A 23,855-nucleotide genomic window follows, 5' to 3' on the forward strand; every position below is an offset into this window, starting at 1 on the left:
GCACAAATGCTGAATGTTACAATGACATGATATTTACTAACACTGATTGGCCAAATACCTGGATGAAGCTTAGAAAAACAGGTTCAATCGCCACCTAACTTGGGAAGATCTTCTTCCTTTTTGTTTCTGAGACATTTGGCTCACTAGGAACAACAAAAAGACAACATCCCTGTAGACAAAACCATCAGTAAAGCAATCGAATTCTACCTTTGTGCTAGGAAGAAGAGTTGCAAACAAACAAGAAATGAAGTCACCTTAAAATTAGAACCCCCTCCTAGGGATTACTCCAAACTTAATATCGATGGTTCAACAGACACAAAAACTAAAATTGAAGGAACCGGGAGCACCGTTAGATACTCAAGTGGAGATTGGGTCATGGGGTTCACTAAAAGTATCCTCAGTATGACCAACACTATGAATGAAATTCTTGCACTTAGCCAGGGATTCCAAATGGCATTAGATAGAAATCTTGTGTCACTGCTGGTGGAGGTCGACTCAAGTGGGGTAGTTAATATGCTTAACAACGTTCATGAAATTTTTAACCCTATTAGTTTTTGCTGCAGGTCACTACTAATGAAGCTAAGGAAGCTGCTGGTCCAACACATATACTGGGAGCAGAATAGAGTGATCGATGTCTTAGCAAAACAAGGAGCAAATGATGAAGTTTTAGTTCACCCGAAGTTTTTGATAGTTCCTCCAATGTTTGCAAATGAAGTGTTTTAGGCAGACATTTTAGGAACTACTTGTAAACGATCTAGTCGTGGTTATAATATTTTTGCAAAACTTGTAAACTATGATGCTACTCGGTGTAGCACTGATGGTGCTAACTGCATTAACTATGTTAACTGGACTTATATATATATATATATAAAGTATCTTTATTGACAAAAAAAGAAAAAAAGAAAATGGCATTGAATTTATCCCATATTTGGTATGGGGTACAAATTAATCCTAGTATAAAATTATACCAACATTTGGGAATAAATTATCCCATCTACCAGGTGGGATAACTAATACCAGGATTAGTTATCCTTGGGATAATACTATAAGTGGTCGTTTGGTTCATGGTATAACTAATACCAGGATTTTATACCTTGCACCAAACGTAGATAAAAAATTAGCGCTTAATAAAATTGGGATAATAAAATAATCTATAAAATGATTATAATCGATCTTAACCAAACGACCACTAAAATGACGATCTTACCCCTGAATTCTTCTCATTGATTAAATTGTGTGTATGTTTTTGCTGGTTTTAATTTTGGTCTCAAAGACATAGTTAGCTTCTGATTTTTGTTTAGTTTCTACAAAGATTTTAGCTATAGTTTCTGCCCCTTTTTTGCTGCAATTTATTCACAGTTTTTGCACTTTTTTGTTCCAGTTTCCTACACAGTTTCTGCACTTTTTTGCACAATTTCTGCAATTTTTTTTCTAGTTTCCTGCACGCTTTCTGCAATTTATGATTCAATTATATCTAAGTAATTAAATATCAAGGTCAAAATTGCAAACAAACAATTTATCCAATTTTATCCAACTTCAAACTAAACACATGTTTTAAATTATAACTAGTATATCCCATTTTTAATTCAATGAATCAAAAAAGAACTAGTACTAAATAATCCGAAAATTTTAATCCTAGGGCTATAATTTCGGGATAATTTTGTCTGCTTACCAAGCTACCCCTAATTGTTAAGGAGTATTACATACTCATTTCAAAAGAGGCAAATAGAAAAATATTTTTTAAGACAGAAATTTTTTAATTTCTTATTGAACTTGTTTCGGAAGAAGGAATCAAGGATTACTAGCGTCGTCAAGCAAGTAGTTCAAAAGTCAAAAATTGTTGTTTTGATGTTGCAAAAAGGGCGTGCAGAAGTCAAATATCGTATACGCTTTACTTTTAAGTCTGTCTTGACAACAAATCGAGAAACACTTTCAAAATATTACGTTTAATTTCTTATTGAAATTGTTTATGTGACATTCTTATGTAATTGATTTTGTTTGATAGGTAAGTGAGCACTTTTCTGAAAGAATGTTATTACTTTCATATCTATCATCTCTGACTAATAATTATTGAGACCAATAGGTGAATTAAAATGCTAAATCTAGCGTATTTTAATAGATATTTTACATTATTAAGTTTAGAATAACTAAAAATTGAAACATTGCTTTAAGATTCTCTGAATCTCTTTTATATCTAAGTGATGAAGAATAATAAGAGATGTATTTATAATTTAAAGGCATAATGCATAAACAGGTACTCAAAATTGATCTCAGTTGGCAAGTAGCCCTCTAATTTTTGGTCTGCACAAGTAGACATCTTAATTTGTATAAAATTGAACATGTAAATACAAATGCTGACATGACACTGAGGTGACATAGATGTGGCACAGACGTGGCACAGATGTGCAAGACTGAAGTGACACATAAATGTAGACGTGGCAAAGAGATGATCATTTGTAAGTTGGAGTGTTCAACTTCTAAAGTGAAAACAAGTTGAGGCGCTGCTTACTTGTGCACACTTAGGCCAAAACATGTTCATGTATTGTGACTTATTTAAATAAAAGAAAAAAAGAAGAATGAGAAAGTGATTAACTTAGTTTTTTTACTAAAATAACCTTCACGGGGTTATTATTACGGTGGGTGACAGCAGAATTAAACAAACAAATGCGGCCATTAATGACAAAAATGACAACAGGCACGTAGCAGTTAAGCAAGAAAGAAATATACACAAAGAAAACAAGTGGTAATTACAGTAATCCATAGTTTTTCAAGAACAACAAACAAACATGTGTTAATGCATGCATATCTCTCTATTTTAAGTTAATCAACTATTTGGAATCTGTTGATCAACCCTCTATTTGGTTAGTTTTACTGCTTTTTCTTTAGTTTATAGAACATATCGAAGAACAATCTTTTTTTCTTGGTCGGTTAGAGCTTTTTCTTGTTAATTAATCTTGTGAAAGTGCATGCATTTACTTCCCACAAGAAATTTTTTGTGGGGTTTTGCTGGATTTTGTTTATATGATCATTGATCACCAGTTTTTATTTATATCTAACTCAAATTTGGGGCTTTTGTTTGGTTTGGTTTATATGATCATTGATCACCATTTAGTTCCAGTTGTGGTGAAATTTTAAAGTTTTTTTACTAGAGAATCGATTTTTTGGATGGTATAAAGGTAGGGTTTTTGATTTATTTATCTTGTACACTTCTTATTCCATTTTAATTAGTGAGTTTTTAACTTTTTATATCAGTTGGATGTTAATTCTTCTTGAATAATTCTTGAAGATTAGTTTTTTATGTCTATATCCAGTGTTCGTGTATGTATATTTTAGAATCAACTTAAATGGGGACTCTATAAGAATGATTTTCCACAATGGTTATGTACATTGGTTGTTTAGAGGGGAAAAAGGTGAAAAATTGAAGGTTTTAAATTATTTATTTAGTCTCTGGCATTGTTTTGTTTGAATAAAAGGTGTCTAAATGGAGCGAAATGGTGAGAGAAAACACTTGGTGATTTCTTTGCATCTGCCGAAACATTGGTAGGTAGACTTACTCGATACCTGTGCTGGTGGGAGGTAGCAGGTACCTGGTGGAACGATCGAGGTGTGTGCAAGCTGGCCCAGACACCACCGTCTCTATGAAAACAAATCCAGCCCTTGCTTGATTTAAAAAAAAAAAGAAAAAAAAAAAGAATAAGAAAAAGAAGAAGGATTCATAGAGTCGACCCTAACTAATTTGGGAGTGCAACTTCTGGGCATTGTTTTCTTGACTAAGGTGCCGTTTTGAACATGGTTTGAAACCATGGTTTGAAACCCCAAATCATGCCTTTTTGGATGATTTGGGATTTCATCCCATGGTTTGAAACCATGAGATGAAATCGCATGTCCAAACGTTGGTTTCAAACCATGGTTTCAAATCGCATGTCCAAATGCCTACTAACAGTTATTGAATGGCGTAATACATAAAGAGGCCCTCAAACTTGGCTTCAGCCGGTAAGTATGCCCTCCAACTTTGGGTGTGCACAAGTAGGCACCTCACCGGAGATCGGCCAGTGACCCGAATACATTCGATGATGAACTACTTACTACCATTTTTTCGGCCAATTAATGACAAAAACCACAACAGGCACGTAGCAGTTAAGCCAGAAGCATACAAAGATTACAGTAATCCACAGATTTTCAAAAACAACAAACACGTGTATTAGCATGCTTCTCTCTCTATTTAAGTTACTTTTTCTGCTTTTGCTTTAGTTTGTAGAAGTTATGGAAGAACAATATCTTTTTCTTGGTTGGTTAGAGATTTTTTTTTTTTTTTTTGGTTAATTAATCTTGTGAAAATGCATGCATTCGGTTCCCAGAAGAATTTTTTTTTGGGTTTTCGCCTGGATTTTGTTTATATGATCATTGATCACCATTTTTTTATTTGTATCTGACTCAAATTTAGGGTTTTTTTGTTTGGTTATTTTATGTTGGCTCTCCAGTTGTGGTGAAATTTTAACGGCAAAAGAATTGATTTCTTGTAAGGTAAAGAGATAGGGTTTTTTTATTTATCTAGTAGTACTCTTTTTTTCCATTTTAATTAGTGAATTGAATGTGTTTTTAACTTTTTATATCAGTTGCATGTTAATTCTCACTGAATAATTCTTAAAGATTAGTTTTTTCTATGTCTATCTTGTGTTTGTGTATGTACAACTTAGACCAACTTAAATGGGACTCTATAAGAACCATTTTCCACAATGGTTATGTACATTTGTTGTTTAGGGGGTAAAAAGGTGAAAAATTGAAGGTTTTAAATTATTTAATTAGTCTCCGGGGATTGTTTTGTTTGAATGAAAGGTGTCTAAATGGAGCGAAATGGTGGGAGTAAACACTTGGTGATTTCTTGCCATCAGCCGAAACATTGGTAGGTAGACTTACTTGATACCTGTGTGGGTGGGAGGTAGCAGGTACCCGGTGGAACAATCGAGGTGTGTGCAAGCTGGCCCGGACACCACCGTCTCTGAGAAAACAAATCCAGCCCTTGCTTGATAAAAAAAGAAAAAGAAAAAGAAGAAGGATTCATAGAGTCGACCCTAACTAATTTGGGAGTGAAATTTCTGGGCATTGTTTTCTTGACTAATAGTTATTGAATGGCATAATACATAAAGAGACCCTCAAACTTGGCTTCAGCCGGTAGGTATGCCCTCCAACTTTGGGTGTGCACAAGTAGGCACCTCAACTTGTATAAAGTTGAACACGTAAACACAAATGCTGATGTGGCACTGAAGTGGCACATAAATTTTGATGTGGCACTGACATGGCACGTGGCACGTAAATGATCTTCTGGACACCTCCAAAATTTACGTGCCACGTCAGTGCCACATTAGCATTTGTGTTTACGTGCTCAACTTTATACAAGTTGAGGTGCCTACTTGTGCACACCCAAAGTTGGAGGGCATCATTGCCAGCTGAGGGCAAGTTTAAGGGTCTTTTTATGTATTATGCCTTATTGAATTTTACTTGGAACTTTGAAAGTGTTTGATCAGTGTATAATTTGTTTTTTTGGTTTTGAAGTTATGCTTTATGAAGAAAGGGTTTACAAAGTTATGTTTGCCTAGGTTAACCTCAGTCATCAAGGTTCGTTGAATTTGTAAACTACAGGTTCTGAAATTCAAGTGTGTGTTCTTTGTTACGATTGTTCATAGGCATTTCCCTTAGGAACCGTACTTCCTATCTGGTTGACTTTTTGAAACCTTCTTATTCTGTAAGCTAAATAGGGAAGAAAGGAAAATTTTCATAGAGTTGGCACAACTTCTTGATCACCATTTTTTTTAAATTTATATCTAACTCAAATTTAGGGCCTTTTTTTTGGTTTTGTTATTTATGTAGGGATCACCAGTTGTGGTGAAATTTTAAGGGCAAAAGAATCAATTTTTAGTATGGTAAAAAGGTATGGTTTTTTTATTTTTCTTGTACTCTTTTTTTCCATTTTAATTAGTGAATTGCATGTGTTTTTAACTTTTTATATCAGTTGCATGTTAATTTTCCCTGAATAATTCTTAATGATTAATTTTTTCTCTGTCTATATCTAGTGTTTGTGTATCAATTTAGAATCAACTTAAATGGTACTCTATAAGAACCATTTTCCACAATGGTTATGTACATTTATTGTTTAAAGGGGAAAAAGGTGAAAAATTGAAGGTTATAAATTATTTATTTAGTCTCTGGCTATGTTGCTCGGACTCGGGTGCGGGTGTCGGATACGGGTACGGATCTAGAGGTCGGATTCTTCACGATCTAAATTTTAAGATACGAGGGTATGGATCCTGGTGCGGATACGGGTGTGGGTATTCGGCAAAAAATAATTCAAAATCCTAAAAATAGAGTTATAAAACCTAAATTTTGAGATATTATGTGGAAAGCTTGAGGAGAAAATATTGATCAAGAGGAGAATCTCGGAAGGAGATAAAGGAAAAGGAGTGACATAGAAATTTCTATATACAAGTTATTCCATTTTCTTCAATTTCACCATAGCTTTTTGTTTTGATTACAGAAATCATTGAATCTGTCCGGAATTTCTCCCTCGATTTTGGTCAAAGTACCCAAAACTGGTTGACCAGATCGGGTACGGATCCCACACCCACACCCATGTCGTGTCGACACGGGTGCGGCACCGAAAGTGAAGAGTCCGAGCAACATAGGTCTCTGGGCATTGTTTTGTTGGAAAGAAAGGTGTCTAAATGGAGCGAAAAGGTGGGAGAAAACACTTGGTGATTTCTTCCCACCTGCCGAAACATTGGTAGGTAGACTTACTCATACTTGTGCTGGTGGGAGGTAGCAGGTACCCGGTAGAGCAATCGAGGTGTGTGCAAGTTGGCCCGGACACAGCCGTCTCTAAGAAAATGAAAAATCCAGCACCTTGCTTGATCAAAAAAAGAAAAAGAAAAAAGAAGGATTCAGAGAGTCGACCCTAACTCATTTCAGAGTGAAGCTTCTGGGCATTGTTTTCTTGAGTCTTGACTAACAGTTATTAAATTTTACTTGAACTTTGAACGTGTTTGATCAGTGTATAATTGTTTTTTTTTGTTTTTGAAGTTATGCCTTATATAGAAAAGGTTTATGAAGTTACGTTTGACTTGGTTAATTTCAGTCGTCAAGGTTCGTTGAATTTGTAAACTACTGGTTCTGAAATTCAAGTGTGTTCTTTGTTAAGATTGTTTATAGGCATTTCCCTGAGGAACCGTACTTCATATCTGGTTGACTAATGGAAACCTTCTTGTTCTATAAGCTAACTAGGGAAGAAAGGGAAATTTTCATCGAGCTAGCACAACTTCGTGATAAAAGGTTTAACTAAAAGTCACCCTGTTTGGAACCATTGCAGTTTTTAATCTTTTCTATGTGAAGTGAATGGAAAGAAGATAATTCTGGGTTCCAAAGAGACGCCTGAATTGGAGGTTACTTACCTTTAACTTACGAATTCTGAATATAAAAAAAATTCTGGTATAAAGCGCTTTCATCTGACATGAATCTTAAGCAACATGAATTCGAATTAATCGATTGTCCAATATAAATACAGAACGCCAAGTGAAAAAACTAAAATAAATAACCTTTTAACCAACTTAACCTCCTAAAATAAATACTCACATCACACCCTTTTGCCTTTCATTACTAGCCAAAATACACCTTATTCTCACTTACTATTATCCTTTCTTCTTGTTCTTTATATACCCAAAAGCTCAATTCTCTTGAAGCACAATAGAACCTTTGCCATTTTAGTAAAGGGCATGGCTCAACTACCACCTAAAGTTCCAACCATGGCACACAATTGGCCATTTCACAACATGGTCCCATTTCTTGATTTTTAGTTGAACAGGAGGAATTCTCACCGGAATTCTCATTCGGGTCGAATAATAAATTGGATGATGAACAACTTACTACTTTGTTTTCGGCCATTAATGACAATAATGCAAACAGCCACGTAGCAGTTTACAGCCAGGAAGATATAAAGAAAAAATGGTAATTACAGTAATCCACAGTTTTCCAAGAACGACAAACACGTGTTAATGCATGCTTCTCTCTATTTAAGTTAATCAAATACTATTTATCTCTATACTTCATTTGGAATCACTTCATCAACCCTCTGTTTGTTTAGTTTTTCTGCTTTTTCTTTAGTTTATAGAAGTTATCGAAAAACAATCTTTTTTTTTTTTTTGGCTGGTTAGAGCTTTATTTATTTTGTTAATTAATTTTGTGAAAGTGCATGCATTTAGTTCCCAAAAGAAACTTTTTGTGGGTTTTTGCTGGATTTTGTTTATATGATCATTGATCACCATTTTTTTCAATTTATATCTAACTCAATTTAGGGCCTTTTTTTTTTGTTTTGTTATTTATGTAGGGCTCTCCAGTTGTGGTGAAATTTTAAGGGCAAAAGAATCGATTTTTTGTATGCTAAAAAGGTATGATTTTATTTTTATTTTTCTCGTACTCTTTTTTTCCATTTTAGTTAGTGAGTTGCATGTGTTTTTAACTTTTTATATCAGTTGCATGTTAATTTTCCCTGAATAATTCTTAAAGATTAATTTTTTCTATGTCTATATCTAGTGTTTGTGTATCAATTTAGAATTAACTTAAATGGGACTCTATAAGAACCATTTTCCACAGTGTTTATGTACATTTGTTGTTTAGGGGGAAAAAGGGTGAAAAATTGGAGGTTTTAACTTATTTATTTAGTCTCTGGGCATTGTTTTGTTAGAAAGAAAGGTCTAAATGGAGCGAAAAGGTGGTAGAAAGCACTTCGTGATTTCTTCCCATCTGCCAAAACATTGGTAGGTAGACTTACTCATCCCTGTGCTTGTGGGAGGTAGCAGGTACCCGGTGGAACAATTGAGGTGTGTGTGCAAGTTGGCCCGGACACTTCCGTCTCTAAGAAAAATAAAAAATCCAGCCCCTTGCTTGATCAAAAAAAAGAAGGATTCGGAGAGTCGACCCTAACTAATTTCAGAGTGAAGCTTCTGGGCATTGTTTTCTTGAGTCTTGACTAACAGTTATTAAATTTTACTTGAACTCTGAATGTGTTTGATCAGTGTATAATTGTTTTTTTGTTTTTGAAGTTACGTTTGCCTTGGTTAACCTCAGTCATCAAGGCTCGTTGAATTTTTAAACTACTTGTTCTGAAATTCAAGTGTGTGTTCTTTGTTCCGATTCTATATAGGCATTTCCCTTAGGAACCGTACTTCCTATCTGGTTGACTTTTTGAAAGCTTCTTGTTCTATAAGCGAACTAGGAAAGAAAGCAAAGCTTCATAGAGCTAGCTCAACTTCGTGATAAACGGTTTAGCTAAAATTCGCTCTGTATGGAACCATTGCAGTTTTTAAGCTTTGCTATGTGAAGTGGATGTGCACTTCTGTAGACTTCGAGGCTCTATTTGGTTCTTGACTGGCTAAGAGAGTAAAGACGGCCTTTCGCTACTGTGAATGCGTGAAGGTTTTATCTGGGTTGTCAGTTTGGTCACAACTTCTTCTCTGAAAGACATAAACAAATAAAAGAAGTGTCCTCTCTCAAGTTTGCCTGGATGATTCAAGGAAGAAGGTCTTGGCATGTTAATATGTACTCAGGGGAAGAGATCTGTCCAAAAGAGCCTTTTGCTATGAAACTTTTGCATGTTTTTGGCTGAGACTTATTTGAATTGTTTAGTTATTTCCCCTATTTAATTATGTTTCCTAGATCTGATTTTCCTATTTTCCTTATTAAAATATATTGCACTTGTCTGTAAGTCAGATTTTTACGTTAGTAATTCTTCGCAATAGTAGATGCATGTTTCTTCTATTATCGTCTCTGTTATCTGTTTAAGGATGGTATGCGTAATAAGTAGTGCTTATAAAAAGGATGGTAATAATAGTAACATCTAGGCTTAGCTGGGAATTTGCTGCAGATTACAATTATATTATTTCTTCTGGAGATAAAACTAATCATTTCGATGTAATAATGTTAATGCTATGTATCCAGGTCAGAAATTTGGCATCTGAGGGAATTGAATGCTTTAGAAATGTGATTTTATTCTTTTATATGATATTACTAAACAAATGTAGAAATTATTTTCTATTTTTATCTGCATTGTTATTTTTGCTAAAATAGTATGGTTAGTGGAAATCCTTTGAATGCATAGCTGCAAAGGATCTAGCCAGTCGGTTTGAACTTCACAAGGCTATATTTTATTGAAGCCTTACGGCTGCCACCTTGAGTAACTATGCTTACTGCGATACCAGTAGTATCCTGCAGCTACCTTTTCACTCAATAAAATTGAAATATTTCGCCCCTAATGGTTTTAAAGTTGCGACAGAATGACCTAATTGCCCTAATGAACTAAATTCTTTCTCTGACAAAAGTTAGCTTCTACTCGTTAGGTGTATTTTGCACATCTTGGTGTTCCTTCACCCATGATATTTCCAGTACCCCATGTCTAGCCCTCTTTTTCCTCACCACCTTCTTTGTCCCACCATCATCCTTTTCTCCATTTGTATCGGGCTTTAAGATTTGTTTTTTTGTGGCAGTGGGTACCTGTGTAGCTTTCCTGTGTCCGGACTGGGTTAGATCCGGAATAGTAGCATGCTGTCTATACACGTGCCATTTCACTTCATATAATTCCCGGTTCTCTTTCTCCATGGTTTGGTTACTCTTTACCAAATTAACAACTCCATCTGAAGAAAAAAATCGATACTTTTGACTCTATTATTACTTGATGTAATGTCTATGATTGCGTGTGTTACAGTAAGCAACAAACAACAACATATCCAGTGTGATCCCACAAGTGGGGTCTGGGGAGGGTAGAGTGTAGGCAGACCTTACTCGAGTCTGGGGAGGGTAGAGTGTAGGCAGACCTTACTCCTACCTTGGGAGGTAGAGAGACTGTTACCGAAAGACCCTCGGCTCAAGAGAAAGCATGACAAAGAAGGTCAGACAATAATTAACATGTGACAGTAAGCAAACTTCTGAGTTAAAGAGGATAAACCTAAAACTTTCGAATAGGATCTTTTTAACTATGTAGTCACCTGTGAAGTGTACTTTTTTGAGATGAATGTCAAGAAAAATTTCAATATAAGCATTAAACTTCAAGTTTAATTAAATGAGTATGAGCTTATTCACTCTCTTAGTTATGTACTGGGATGTAGTTTTGCATGACAGGTTATTCTTCTCTGACCAGACATTAATCACAAGATTGTACTTGACATCATGGTTCAAAGGAGTATGTCATACAGTAATCACATAATTGATCTGGGAGCAGATCAGCAGAGTCATGAATATATCCATCCAGAGCCTTGTGTGTCGTATGGGAGCTTTACAGCTTTTCCACATCCAAATGTCCACCACGCTGTAGTACCAGCTGCAGGTAACATTGGAAATTTCTATTTGCACCATCTACCAAACCATCAAGAGGGCGCTGTAATTTATGGGATGTCACTGTCCAATGGGGTTCAACAGCCGCATCCTGCTACCAATGTTGCAGCATTTGCAACATCATCAAATAACTATAACCCTTATGTGGCTGCTCCATTACATAAATCATGGGCCTGGAATCAGGCTGCTCCTTTAACCTATCTGCCCGGTAACTACTTCTTTGTTTCTTTTTTACGTTTATGACTTTTGAGCATCTATTCAACCTACTTTTTTGTTTGATAGGTTAACTTCTCCCCTTCATCAAAGTCCTTGTTCTTCTAAGTTTTGTTTTCTTAGGAGCTGTTAGCATGTCACCAAGTTGAGCCATGCATACATCAACTGTCCTTTCTTCGTACATGTTTAAAAGGGACAATCTACTGGAAACACATCTTATAGTTTTCTTTTGCCATATTCACATATTTTGTGGCATAAGTGTCTCTTTATTCCAAGTTCTAAAAGTTAGCTTTATACCCTAATGTTATCTCACTTTTTCTTTCCTTTCTCAAATTATCAACAGCAATTCATGATCTTTGCTCCAAGTGCCAGAAGTTAACTTCATTAATTGCAGCTTTCTTCTGCTTCTTTATATTAATTTAGGTGGTACCGGAGGCTATGTAGATGCTGGAAACATGGGTGTGCAAGGTTATCAAGTAGCTGCCAGCAATGGAGGTTTGACTAGTTTTGTGCATGCACCGGTTCCTCAAGGACCACCACACCATCATCTTCTGCCGCCTAATATGCAATATATGGGAGGGCGCACTATGAGCTTCTCTCCACAGATGACAGCATCTTCACGCATCGACCTACGGAATAGTTCGTCTGATAGCACTAATAATCCATTGCAGGGTGTTGTAGAGGGCGGGTCTAGATATATCGGACCTTTCCCACCAACTGGCTTTAGGTTGTACAGACCTCATTCAAGAGAATTCATGCTTGAAGCAAATACTCAACACCGCAGCCTCCCTAACATGAGAGTTTTGCCAGAAAATGTAATTTTTTTTTTTTCCCTATTTTACCAGTTCTTCTCATTCTCTTTGTTGTAGTGTAGTTTCATGCAGTTAAGTAATGGGATTGGATGTTGATGGGGTATCTCTTTCTTTGGTGATTTTACTAGAGGGTGGCAATGCTGGGTGTTCCAGGTTACCATGAAGTGGGTGATGATGTTGATCAGCACAGAGATATGCGTTTGGACATAGATCACATGTCTTATGAGGTGAGGAACATTGTTGGTTAAGTGCATGTATCATCACATATTTGTAAAGATTCTCGTTCAATTATTTACCATTATCTTGGGTAACTTATCCTACGATATAAAATTTCTATCCAGGAGCTTCTTGCATTGGGGGAGCAAATTGGCAACGTGACAACTGGTTTATCAGAGGAAGCTATTGTTACCAATTTGAAAACGAGAATATTCTTGTCTACCGAGACTCCTTGCACTCTGGAAAGTGTTGCATGTGAAGATCACAAAACTGATTTCTGCGTCGTATGCCAGGTATTGCTGACTTATAGTTTGATACAATAATATCAAGATTTTTTGCAGGGTTCAGTAGTCAATTGTGACCTATAGTTTGTAAGTATATTTGGATGCTGTTGTACTTGTTATATTTAATTTATGAACAATGTTTCCTTATTTGACTTATTTTTACAGAACTTTGCTTAATGTTTATGTTGTCATTCTCTTCCTAAGTCGTAAATTAATCAAAACGTTATCTTGAATCTAAGGTTTCCTTATTTCGCGAATGAGAAACTTTTTGGTTGTCTACCTGGCACAATGTCACCTCACCCTCTATGTTGTGATTTTGTTCATTCTTTGAAGATTGCATCTTATTTGCTTCTGCATGAATATTAGTATTCAGTTATGTGGTGTTCAATTTTCAAGATTTGCACAGGTGAAGCTATATTCCTTTTCTTGTTGCTTGTTTCTTTGAGATAGCTCTGATGGTCTGCATATGTTACACACATTATTGTAGACTGATTACGGCGACCAAGAAAAGATTGGCATTCTTGAGTGCGGGCATGAATATCATGAAGAGTGCGTAAAGAAATGGTTGGTTGTGAAGAATATTTGCCCTATCTGCAAATCCACAGCATTGTCTACAAAGAAACAGGACTTGTGAATACCGGGAGGCGGTAGATGACGGGTCAATGAATAATTAGAATAGAGCAGGCATTTTGTACTCTCTCGTTAAATGTTTATTCTCCGATGAGGAAAATGTTCCTGAAACTGTATTATAAATTTTGTACATACTTTGTGCCGTAGTCCAGCTCTCCAAAAACTTTTGCTTGTTGACCTTGTCTGTGGAGCTAAAGTTGTACAGACTTGTAATTTGGTTCTGTTGTATAGATATTCTGTTTCATCATAGCTACTTTTGTTTCATTTGCTTTTCCTTGAGCCGATGGTCTATCGGACACCTCCCAAGGTTAAGGTTTGTGTTCACTCTACCCTCCTCAGACCCTACTCGGGGGATTATACTGGTATGTTGTTGTTGCTGTTGCATAGCTTCTTTACACTTGTATTTTTCAAGCCTGTTTTGGAAAACATTTTTGTTGAGATGAGGTTCCATTGGAAACAACTTCTCTAGCCCAACAAAGAAAGGTAGGGTAAGGTTTGTGTACAAGCCACCCTTCCCAGAACCTACTTGTCGGATTACACTGGGTTGTTGTGTGGTACTCAACTTTTGATGCTATGATAGTGCTCGTTTTTCTTGTTTTTCATCTTCAAGTTGACCAAGATACTTACCAAGAATCGTCGTCTTAATTTCTAGTACAAAAAACATATGCCTGATTTAGTCGAGCTGACGAATCGTATCCATAACTAATACTTATATTGATCGAGCGATTCAACAAACGCTAGAAACAGATTGGGGAAAAAAGATTTATTGCATCCATAATTAATCAAATAATTAATGAAATTACATCACAGAAACTGTTTACTAGCTTCTTCATGCTCTATTAGTCCCCACTTGAATTAGAAGAAACTTCAGTGAGGGCACTTGAATCAGAGCTCACATAATTAGAAAAGCATGAGAAAGAAGTTCTATCATCGCTTAAATCATTACTCATAAAATCATAAAACAATATCGGCTTCTGTATTTCTACATGCTGAGCTTTGTAATCTTCAGTACCTTCGCAAGATTTCTTCACTTTTTCCATTTCTAGCGTTTTCTAAGTATTGATTGGTTGAGAAAAAAGGGTTATTTTATTTTTGATAAGTATGACTACTGCTCCCTAAGTTTCAATTTATTTATCGTGGTTACTAAAAATAGTTGTTTCAAATTATTTGTCGATTTATAATTTCAAGACAAAATTAATTATTTTTTTTCATTTTACCCTTTAGTAAAATTTTTGTCTTTAATAGAGATGACACGCATAAATAAAGTAAACATTTAATTGAGAGAGATTATAACTTAGACGTAAATAAAGATCAAGTAGTTAAAATTTCTTCCTAATCCGGATAAAAAAAAGTGTCCACTTAGCCTTTTTTTCTTGAGTTAAAAAGAGTTTCCACTTATCAAATCAAGATAGAATTGACCTTAATTTTTCAGATTTGTCCCTATTAAGTGCTAGTGATCAAATCTCAATACTTATTTAATTAAGACAGTTTAGTCTAATTACCTCTTTTTGTCTAGGAGTTAGTATTTTCTTAAGGGGTCTGCTTTTTATTTTTATAATTAATTAAATTAAAACATTATTAATTTGTAAAATATATACAATTACTTTTACAATACTATTTACAAATATGTGATTATTAATTAATATATTTTCAAGAAACAATATTTATCTCAAAAATCTAGTTTATATATCATTTATAAAGGCACATATTTGTCAAGGTTAATTTTTATTTTTAAACTAATTTAACTGTGTAATTACAAATGTGCAACCAAACAGTGTGCTTGTAATTACACTGTAATTACGTTATGACAGACAAACATGTCCACGTAACTACTATAATGCGTAATTACTAGGCTGTGTAATTACTACCCTAATAATTACAACAATTCCAATTACCAGGTGGCTTTCCAAACAGATCTTTAGGGAACTAGTCTAATTGTTTCCTCAAACACCAAATCTTTATATGGAGAGAAAATATTGTCATTCTAATGAAATCTGGCATGATGAACCATTAATTTCTCGTGTGTTGATGAAAGAAATGGGAGGCTCCTCGTGTCAATTTTTGATTGTCTGGTAGCTACTCTCTCCGTCCCAATTTGTGCGGCATCATTTCCTTTTTAGTCCGTCTCAAAATGAATGTCACCGTCCCAATTTGTGCGGCATCATTTCCTTTTTAGTTCGTCTCAAAATGAATGTCACCTTCTTGTTAGGCAAATCTTTAATGACACCATCTCTATTTTACCCTTGTTGGGCCCCACTTACTTTTAAAGATGTGTACTTGTTGTGAAGAAAAATCAACAAAAGTAGGCACTAAAAGTAAGGGTAATTTGGTAAACATAACAAAGTCTTCCCTTATTTCTTAAACTCCGTGCCCGGTCAAATGATGCCACATAAATTGGGATGAAGGGAGTATTATTTAGGTGTGAAAGAAAAACGGGTATAAAAGTTAATTTCTTGATGTTTCCTAATCGGGTTAAATTGATATAAGACATGGGTCGGTCGGTTAAATAGGTTTGGGTTGGGCTGGGTTAAATAGATTTGATGAGTAAAATAAATTTATTACTCGTATTATTAAAGAAATAGAATTTTAATGTAACATGTCATACCAACCACGAGGGAATGAAGGTTTTGTGTATTTAGTATATTCTGAGGAAAATAGTGATATAATAAAGTGGGGTCTGAGGACAGTAGAATGTCACAAACCTTACCCCTACGTTGAGAGGTAGGGAGGCTGTTTCCGATAGATCATCAACACAAGGAATATAGTGATAGTTGAGTGATTTTTTTGGTCCTAAAAAACAAAAATAATATTTATAAACAATTCTCAATGCATGAGTGGCCTTTTAAGAAATTTACTCGAGTGCTTTCGTATGAAATAAATCTTTTGGGGTCGTTTGGCACGCGGGATAAGGTGGGATATTCCGGGATTAACTTTGGGATAAATTTTATACCTTATTTGGTTGAAGGTATAAATTTATCCTAAAGTTAGTCTAAGGTAACCCATCTTATCCCATCAAGGTTAATATTATTTTATCCCACCTCCTAGGTGGGATAATTAGTCCTGGATTTATAATATTAGGACTATAATACCGGAATAACTTAGTCCGCGTACCAAACGACCCCTTTTAAGTAAGGTGAATTCAAATTAATGTAAGACTCTAATATAAATACGGAACGCTAAGGGGTCGTGTGGTTGGGAAACAAGTTATCCCAGGATTACTTATCCTGGGATTAGTTATTCCACCCTCCTATAGGGATAAAATAACACTACAATCTCGGGATAACTAATTTCGGGATTAATTATACCGCGATTTTATCCCAATTAAACATGGGATAAACTCATCTCAAATTTAATCATGGGATTATTTATCCTTTATCCCTAGTACCAAACGAGCCTAAGTGAAAAGTTAAAATAAATAACCCTTTGACCAACTTACCCTCCTAAACTAGATACTCAAAATACACCTTATTTCTCACTATTAGCCCATCTTCTTCAATATTCAATATTCCTTCTCTTCTTGATATACACCAAAAGCTCAATTCTCTTGAACTACAATAGAACCTTTGCCATTTTAGTAGAGTGCTAAGTGCTGCATGGCTCAACAACCACCTAAAGTTCCCAGCACGGCACATAATTGGCGTTTTCACAACATGCCTACTTTCTTGAATTCTCACCGGAGATCAGTCAGTGACCCGATTGCATTTGTGGAGGCTCCATTCGGGTCGAGGATGATGAACAACTTTCCACCGTGTTTTCGGACAAAAACCACAACAGACACGTAGTCACAAAGATACAAAGATTACAGTAATCGTCCACAGATTTTCAAGAACAACACGTGTATTCTCTCTATTTATGTTAGTTTTTCTCCTTTCGCTTTAGTTTATATCGAAAAACAATATCTTTTTTTCTTGGTCGGTTAGTTTATAGAACATATCGAAAAACAGATTTTCAAGAACACAAACACGTGAAAGTGCATGCATTTAGTTCCCAGAGGAAATTTTTTGTGGGTTTCTTGCTGGATTTTGTTTATATATATGATCATGATCACCATTTTTTACTTATATCTAACTCAATTATAGGGCTTTTTTTTTTGGTTTTGTTATTTATGTAGGGCTCTCCAGTTGTGGTGAAATTTTAACAGCAAAAAAATCGATTTTTTGTAAGGTAAAGTGGTAGTTTTTTTTTTAATTTTTTATTTATCTAGTAGTATTCTTTTTTTCCAGTTTAATTAATGAATTGCATCTGTTTTTAACCTTTTATATCAGTTGCATGTTAATTCTCACTGAATAATTCTTAAAGATTAGTTTATTCTATGTCTATATCTAGTGTTTGTGTATGTACAACTTAGAATCAACTTAAATGGGACTCTATAAGAACTATTTTCCACAACCGTTATGTACATTTGTTGTTTAGGGGGTAAAAAAGTGAAAAATTGAAGGTTTTAAATTATTTAATTAGTCTCCGGGGATTGTTTTGTTTGAATGAAAGGTGTCTAAATGGAGCGAAATGGTGGGAGAGAACACTTGGTGATTTCTTCCCATCTCCCGAAACATTGGTAGGTAGATTTACTCAATATTTGTGCTGGTGAGAGGTCTCACCAACAGGTATCCAGTGGAACAATCGAGGTGTGTGCAAATTGGCCCGGACACCGCCGTCTCTAATAAAAAAAATCCAGCCCTTGCTTGATAAAAAAAAATAGAAGAAGGATTTGGAAAGTCGACCCTAACTAATTTGGGAGTGAAGTATGTTCTCGAACATGAGATGAGTCAATTCCACAGTTCCAATGTAGCTCTTGGCTGTTCATATACGTCTTTTAGCTTCTTGAGTGGTAATATCTTTTAAAAAAAGAAAAAGAAGTCATCCTGGTGTGTTTGATCAATGTATATTTGTTTTTTTAGTTTTTGAAGTTTTGCCTAAAGAAAAGGTTTACGAAGTTATGTTTACCTTGTTAACCTGAGTCATCAAGGTTCATTTAATTTGTAAACTACTGGTTCTGAAATTCAAGTGTGTGTTCTTTGTTTACGATCGTTTATAGGCGTTTCCCTTAAGAACTGTACTTCTCTATGGTGAGCCAGTATGGTAACCAGATGTTTCAGCTCTTTTTTAAATTTGTAGCTTAAAACCCTGTGGACATTTAAACAAAAAGGTCAGTTTTTGCTTTACGCGTTCTGTCCTTTTTATTTCGTAACTTTAAGTTGTTTATGTTGTATTTTTTGCCATTACATCAACTTCAAGCTAGATTCTCAGCTGAGAAGAAGGTGTCCAGTCTTTGTTCAACTGCTTTTCCTGGAGATACTTATTTTTACTCCAGATTAAAAGTGGGGGTTGTTGGACTGTTGTTACTGTTATCTGTGTATGTTTCTTACCTTCTCAGCCCTCTCTTCTTTTGTTATGGAAATCCATTTAAATCTTGCACATTCCCCTTTCTAAACATGTTCTCGACTGGCCACGAGAGATCTTATCTGCGTTGGGTGATTTCAATTTTCTTTTCAAGCTATATCTGAGCTCCACTGGAATGACTAAATCATAGTTTGAACCACGTTGAACTGTGGCAATGAGGAGCCAGATATTTGGAACCTTGAATCTTCTAAATGATCTATCTGTAATACCTTGTAGCACCTTATTCTTTGTTGTCAATAATATCTTTCCTTAACTGTGAACCAGTATATCCTATAAAAGGGCAGCCCGGTGCACCAAGCTCCCGCTATACGCGGGGTCCGGGAAAGGGCCTGACCACAAGGTTCTATTGTACGCAGCCTTACCTTGCATTTCTGCAAGAGGTTGCTTCCACGGCTCGAACCCGTGACCTCCTGGTCACATGGCAGCAACTTTACCAGTTACGCCAAGGCTCCCCTTCAATCGGGTTGACTTTTCTATAGCTTCTTGTTGTATGAGCTAAACTAGGAAAGAAAGGCAAATCTTCATAGAACTAGCTCAACTTCGTGATAAAAGCTTTAGCTAAAGTCGCTCTGTATGGAAACCATTGCAGTTTTAAAGATTTCTATTTTTGAAGTGGATGGTAGGAAGATTATTGTGGGCTCCAAAGAGAGACCTCAGTTGGAGGTTACTCACCTTTAACTTACGAGTTCTCTATCTAATATATCTCATATTGAGTCTATTGTCTTGAGTTCATATCCATCCCAAGAATGATGGAGCACTCCTTATGTGGCTGCTCCTTGTTGGTCCTTTTTCTACTTTTTTTGTAGTGTTTACTAACCGCTTGGCAAATTCAGCTTAACCTGTAATAGATAAGATAATTTTGGTAGCTAATAGTTACTTCTATCCTTCCTGATCCCCTTTTTTCGTCTCATCTTTAATCAATATACTAAGTTTCGTATCCGCTCTATGATCTTTCTTTTTCTTTCGTATCTCTCTCTCACAGCCAGTTTGTTCGACCTGAATATGGATGGTTAGATTACTGTTATTTAATAACGGGAGTAGATCTTATCTCATTTATCTCTTCTCCCTTCATAATGTAAAAGAGGACAATAAAGTTTTTCCATCTTGAAGTTACTCCATTCATGGCTAGTGAACTCGCTGTTCTTGAAGCCGGAATAGTAGCTTGCTGTCTGTCCTTGCGCCATATTCGCTTCATTTAATTCCCGCTTCTCTTTCCCCATGGTTTGGTTGCTCTTTACCAAATGTGATCACCGCATTTTAAGGAAAAAATTGATAGTATCTGGCTCTATTGTTACTTGGTGTATTGTTTATGATGGTTTGTGTTACAGAAGCAAGCTCTGAATTAAAGAGGATAATCCTTTACCTTTTGAAGTGTACTTTTTGAGATGATTGTTGATTTTTTTTTTTTTTTTTTTTTTTTTTTGAACTTCAAGTTTAATTAAATCGATATCAGCTGGCAGAAACTGAGTTTATGTGATCTCTTAGTTAATGTATGTATTATGATGTAGTTTTGCATGACGGGTTATTCTTCTCTGACCAGACATTATCCACAAGGTTGTACTTGATATCATGGTGCGAAGGAGTATGTCAGACAATAATCACATAATTAATGTGGGAGCAGATCAGCGGAGTCAAGAGTATATCCATCCAGAGCCTTGTGTATTGTATGGGAACTTTACAGCTTTTCCACATCCAAATGTCCACACTGTAGTACCACCTGCAGGAAACATTGGAAATTTCTATTTGCACCATGTACCAAACCATCAAGAGGGCGCTGTAATCTATGGGATGCCAGCGTCCAATGGGGTTCAACAGCTGCATCCTGCCACCAATGTTGCAGCATTTGCAACATCATCAAATCACTATAACCCTTATGTGGCTGCACCGTCTGCATCTACACATTTTCTATTTCCAGTAAATCATGGGTTAAATAATTCATGGGCCTGGAATCAGGCTGCTCCTTTACCCTATCTGCCTGGTAACTACCTCTATTTTTTTTTTTTTTTTTTTTTTTACGTTTATGACTTCTGAGTATCTATTCAGCCTACTTTTTTATTTGATAGGTTAACTTCTCCCCTTCATCAAAGTCCTTGTTCTTCTTAGTTTTGTTTTCTTAGGAGCTATTAGCATGCCGCCAAGTTGAGCAATGCATACGTCAACTGTCCTTGGTTCTTACATGTTTAAAAGGGACAATCCAATGAAACACATCTTATACTTTCCTTTTGCCATATTCACATATTTTGTAGCATAATGTTTATTTCACTTTTTTTTCCCTCTCCTCAAATTATCAACAGCAATTCGTGATCTTTACTCCAAGTGCTAGAATTTAACTTCATTAATTGCATCCTTCTCTGCTTCTTTATATTACTTTAGGTGGTGCCGGAGGCTATGTAGATGCTGGATTTATGGGTGTGCAAGGTTATCAAGTAACTGCCAGCAATGGAGGTTTGACTAGTTTTCTGCATGCACCGGTTCCTCAAGGATCACCGCACCATCATCAAATGCCACCTAATATGCAATACACGGTAGGCCACGCCATGGGCTTCTCTCCACAGATGACAGCATCTGCACGCGTCTACCTACAAAATAGCTCGTCCAATAGCTCTAATAATCCATCGCAAGGTGTTGTACCGTTCTCACCGACTGGCTCTAGGATGTACAGACCTCATCCAAGGGAATTCATGCCTGAAGCAAATACTCGCCACCACAACCTCCCTAACATGAGAGTTTTGCCAGAAAATGTAACATTTTTTCCATTTTACCTGTTCTTCTCGTTCTCTTTGTTGTAGTGTTGTTTCATGCAGTTGAAGTACTGGGATTGGATGTTGATGGGGTATCTCTTTCTTTGGTGATTTTACTAGAGGGTGGCAATGCTGGATGTTCCAGCATATCATGAAGTGGGTAATGTTGTTGATCAGTTCAGAGATATGCGTTTGGACATAGATCACATGTCTTATGAGGTGAGGAATATTGTTGGTTAAGTGCATGTATCATCACATTTTTGTAAAAATTCTCGTTCAATTAGTTATTATAATCTTGTGTAACTTATCCTGCGATGTAAAAATTCTCCAGGAGCTTCTTGCATTGGGGGAGCAAATTGGCAACGTGACAACTGGTTTACCAGAGGAAGCTATTGTTACCAATTTGAAAACGAGAATATTTTTGTCTACCGAGACTCCTTGCGCTCTGGAAAGTGTTGCATGTGAAGATCACAAAACTGACTGTGTCATATGCCAGGTATTAACCCTTTGCTGACTTATCGTTGATACAATAATATTACGACTTTTGGCAGAGTTCAGTAGTCCATTTGTGACCTATAGTTTCTACGTATAATATTTGGATTCTGTTGAGCTTGTTATATATATATATTTTTTATTTTTTTAACAAAGTTTCCTTAGTTGTCTTATTTTTACAACACTCTGCTTAATGTTTATGTTGTCATTCTCTTCCTAAATCGTAAATTCATCAAAACGTTATCTTGAATCTTTATAAGGTTTCCTTATCACGCGAATGAGAGACTTTTTGGTTGTCTACCTGGCGCAATGTCACCTCACCCTCTATGTTGTGATTTTGTTCTTTCGTTGAAGATTGTATCTTTGTTGCTTCTGCATGAATATTAGTATTCAGTTATGTGGTGTTAAATTTTCAAGATTTGCTTTCCGGTGGAGCTATATTCCTTTTCTTGTTGCTTGTTTCTTTGAGATAGCTCTGATGGCCTGCATATGTTACACACATTATTGCAGATTGATTACGCCGACCAAGATAAGATTGGCATTCTTGAGTGCCGCCACGAGTATCATGAAGACTGTATAAAGAAATGGTTGGTTGTGAAGAACATTTGCCCTATGTGCAAATCCACAGCATTGTCTACAAAGAAACAGGACTTGTAATACCGGGAGGCGGTAGATGGTGGGTCGATGAATAAATAAAAGTGCAGGCATTTTGTTCTCTTGTTAAATGTTTACTCTCCGATGAGGAAAATGTTACTGGAACTGTATTATAAATTTTGTATGTACTTTATGCCGTAGTCCAGCTCTCCAAAAACTTTTTTTGTTGACCTCTCCAAAAACATTTTTTGTTGACCTTACGTTGTTGTAGTTGAAGTTGTACAGACTTATAAGTTATGTTCTGCTGTATAGACAATCCGTTTCATCAATCATCATAGCTTCTCTACTCTTGTATTTTTCAACCCTATTTTGAAAAACATTTTGATTGAGCCGAGGGTTCATTGGAAACAACCTCTCTACCACCACAAAGGTAGGATTATAGGGTAAGGTCTGCGCATATAGCCCATTCTTTTCCGAACCGACTTGTGGGATTGCAATGGAGTGTCGTTATGTGGGACTCAGCTTTTGATTTTATGCTAGAGCTAATTTTCCTTGTTTTTCATCTTCAAATTGATCGAGATACTTAGCAAGAACCTCTCCTTAATTTCTAGTATGAAAAAACATACATGCAATTGTCTTGCCTGATTTAATCGAACTGACGAACCATATTCATAACTAATACTTATCTGTTTATCGAGCAATTCAACAAATGAATTATCATTGTTGTAATACCATATTACTAGTAGTAGAAAATCAGAAATAATTTGAGGGAGTGATTTTAAATTATTAACTAATTAAGCATGCTCTCATCAATACTAACGTGTTTGCATTCTTTGTGGAGTTTATGTTCTTATAATTTTGTCATGCAGTTTCTTCGATTCTTCTGTTTGTTGCAACTTGATCAAAGCCGTTGTCATGGTTGAACTTCTCTTCAGATCCCTCACTTACGTAAATTGAATAACTCCTTAGGAGGAGGAGGGGCTGAGCTAGAAGCTTATGTACGAATTTGATCGAATTCCTTAGTTTTAATTTAAGCTTTGTATTTGTATTAAAAAATTTACTAATTATGCACAAAAGTTAACTTTAGAACTTACTGTTAT

The 23,855-nt window shown here is 35.8% G+C and overlaps 2 protein-coding genes across 19 annotated transcripts in view; both read left to right on the plus strand.

The window, feature by feature from the left end:
* Nucleotides 1-2,603: 2,603 nt before the first annotated feature.
* LOC132037079 (probable E3 ubiquitin-protein ligase ZFP1) overlaps nt 2,604-23,855 on the plus strand; it is a 41,198-nt gene continuing 19,946 nt past the window's right edge. Inside the window, exons 1-8 of one of the 17 annotated variants that reach the window (XM_059427519.1) lie at nt 2,649-2,743; nt 5,869-5,929; nt 8,375-8,435; nt 11,148-11,581; nt 12,010-12,401; nt 12,527-12,625; nt 12,740-12,907; nt 13,386-13,792. In XM_059427519.1, the coding sequence (XP_059283502.1) occupies nt 11,209-11,581; nt 12,010-12,401; nt 12,527-12,625; nt 12,740-12,907; nt 13,386-13,532 (1,179 nt within the window). In that variant the 5' untranslated portion in view covers nt 2,649-2,743; nt 5,869-5,929; nt 8,375-8,435; nt 11,148-11,208 and the 3' untranslated portion in view covers nt 13,533-13,792. The other 16 variants (XM_059427525.1, XM_059427522.1, XM_059427518.1 and 13 more) reach the window with 16 other exon arrangements.
* Nucleotides 17,050-23,155, plus strand: LOC132037078 (probable E3 ubiquitin-protein ligase ZFP1). Of its 2 annotated transcripts, XM_059427516.1 has the most exons (7): nt 17,050-17,382; nt 17,640-17,692; nt 20,469-20,906; nt 21,302-21,669; nt 21,790-21,888; nt 22,001-22,165; nt 22,672-23,155. In XM_059427516.1, the coding sequence occupies exons 3-7, from the start codon at nt 20,498-20,500 to the stop codon at nt 22,816-22,818; spliced, it is 1,188 nt and encodes a 395-aa protein (XP_059283499.1). In that variant the 5' UTR covers nt 17,050-17,382; nt 17,640-17,692; nt 20,469-20,497; the 3' UTR covers nt 22,819-23,155. The 2 variants fall into 2 exon arrangements, with proteins under 2 accessions (XP_059283499.1, XP_059283500.1); XM_059427517.1 differs by lacking the exons at nt 17,050-17,382; nt 17,640-17,692 and having other exon boundaries at nt 19,684-20,906.

This window comes from Lycium ferocissimum, chromosome 11 (genome assembly GCF_029784015.1).
Source record: "Lycium ferocissimum isolate CSIRO_LF1 chromosome 11, AGI_CSIRO_Lferr_CH_V1, whole genome shotgun sequence".
NCBI classification, from domain to species: domain Eukaryota; kingdom Viridiplantae; phylum Streptophyta; class Magnoliopsida; order Solanales; family Solanaceae; genus Lycium; species Lycium ferocissimum.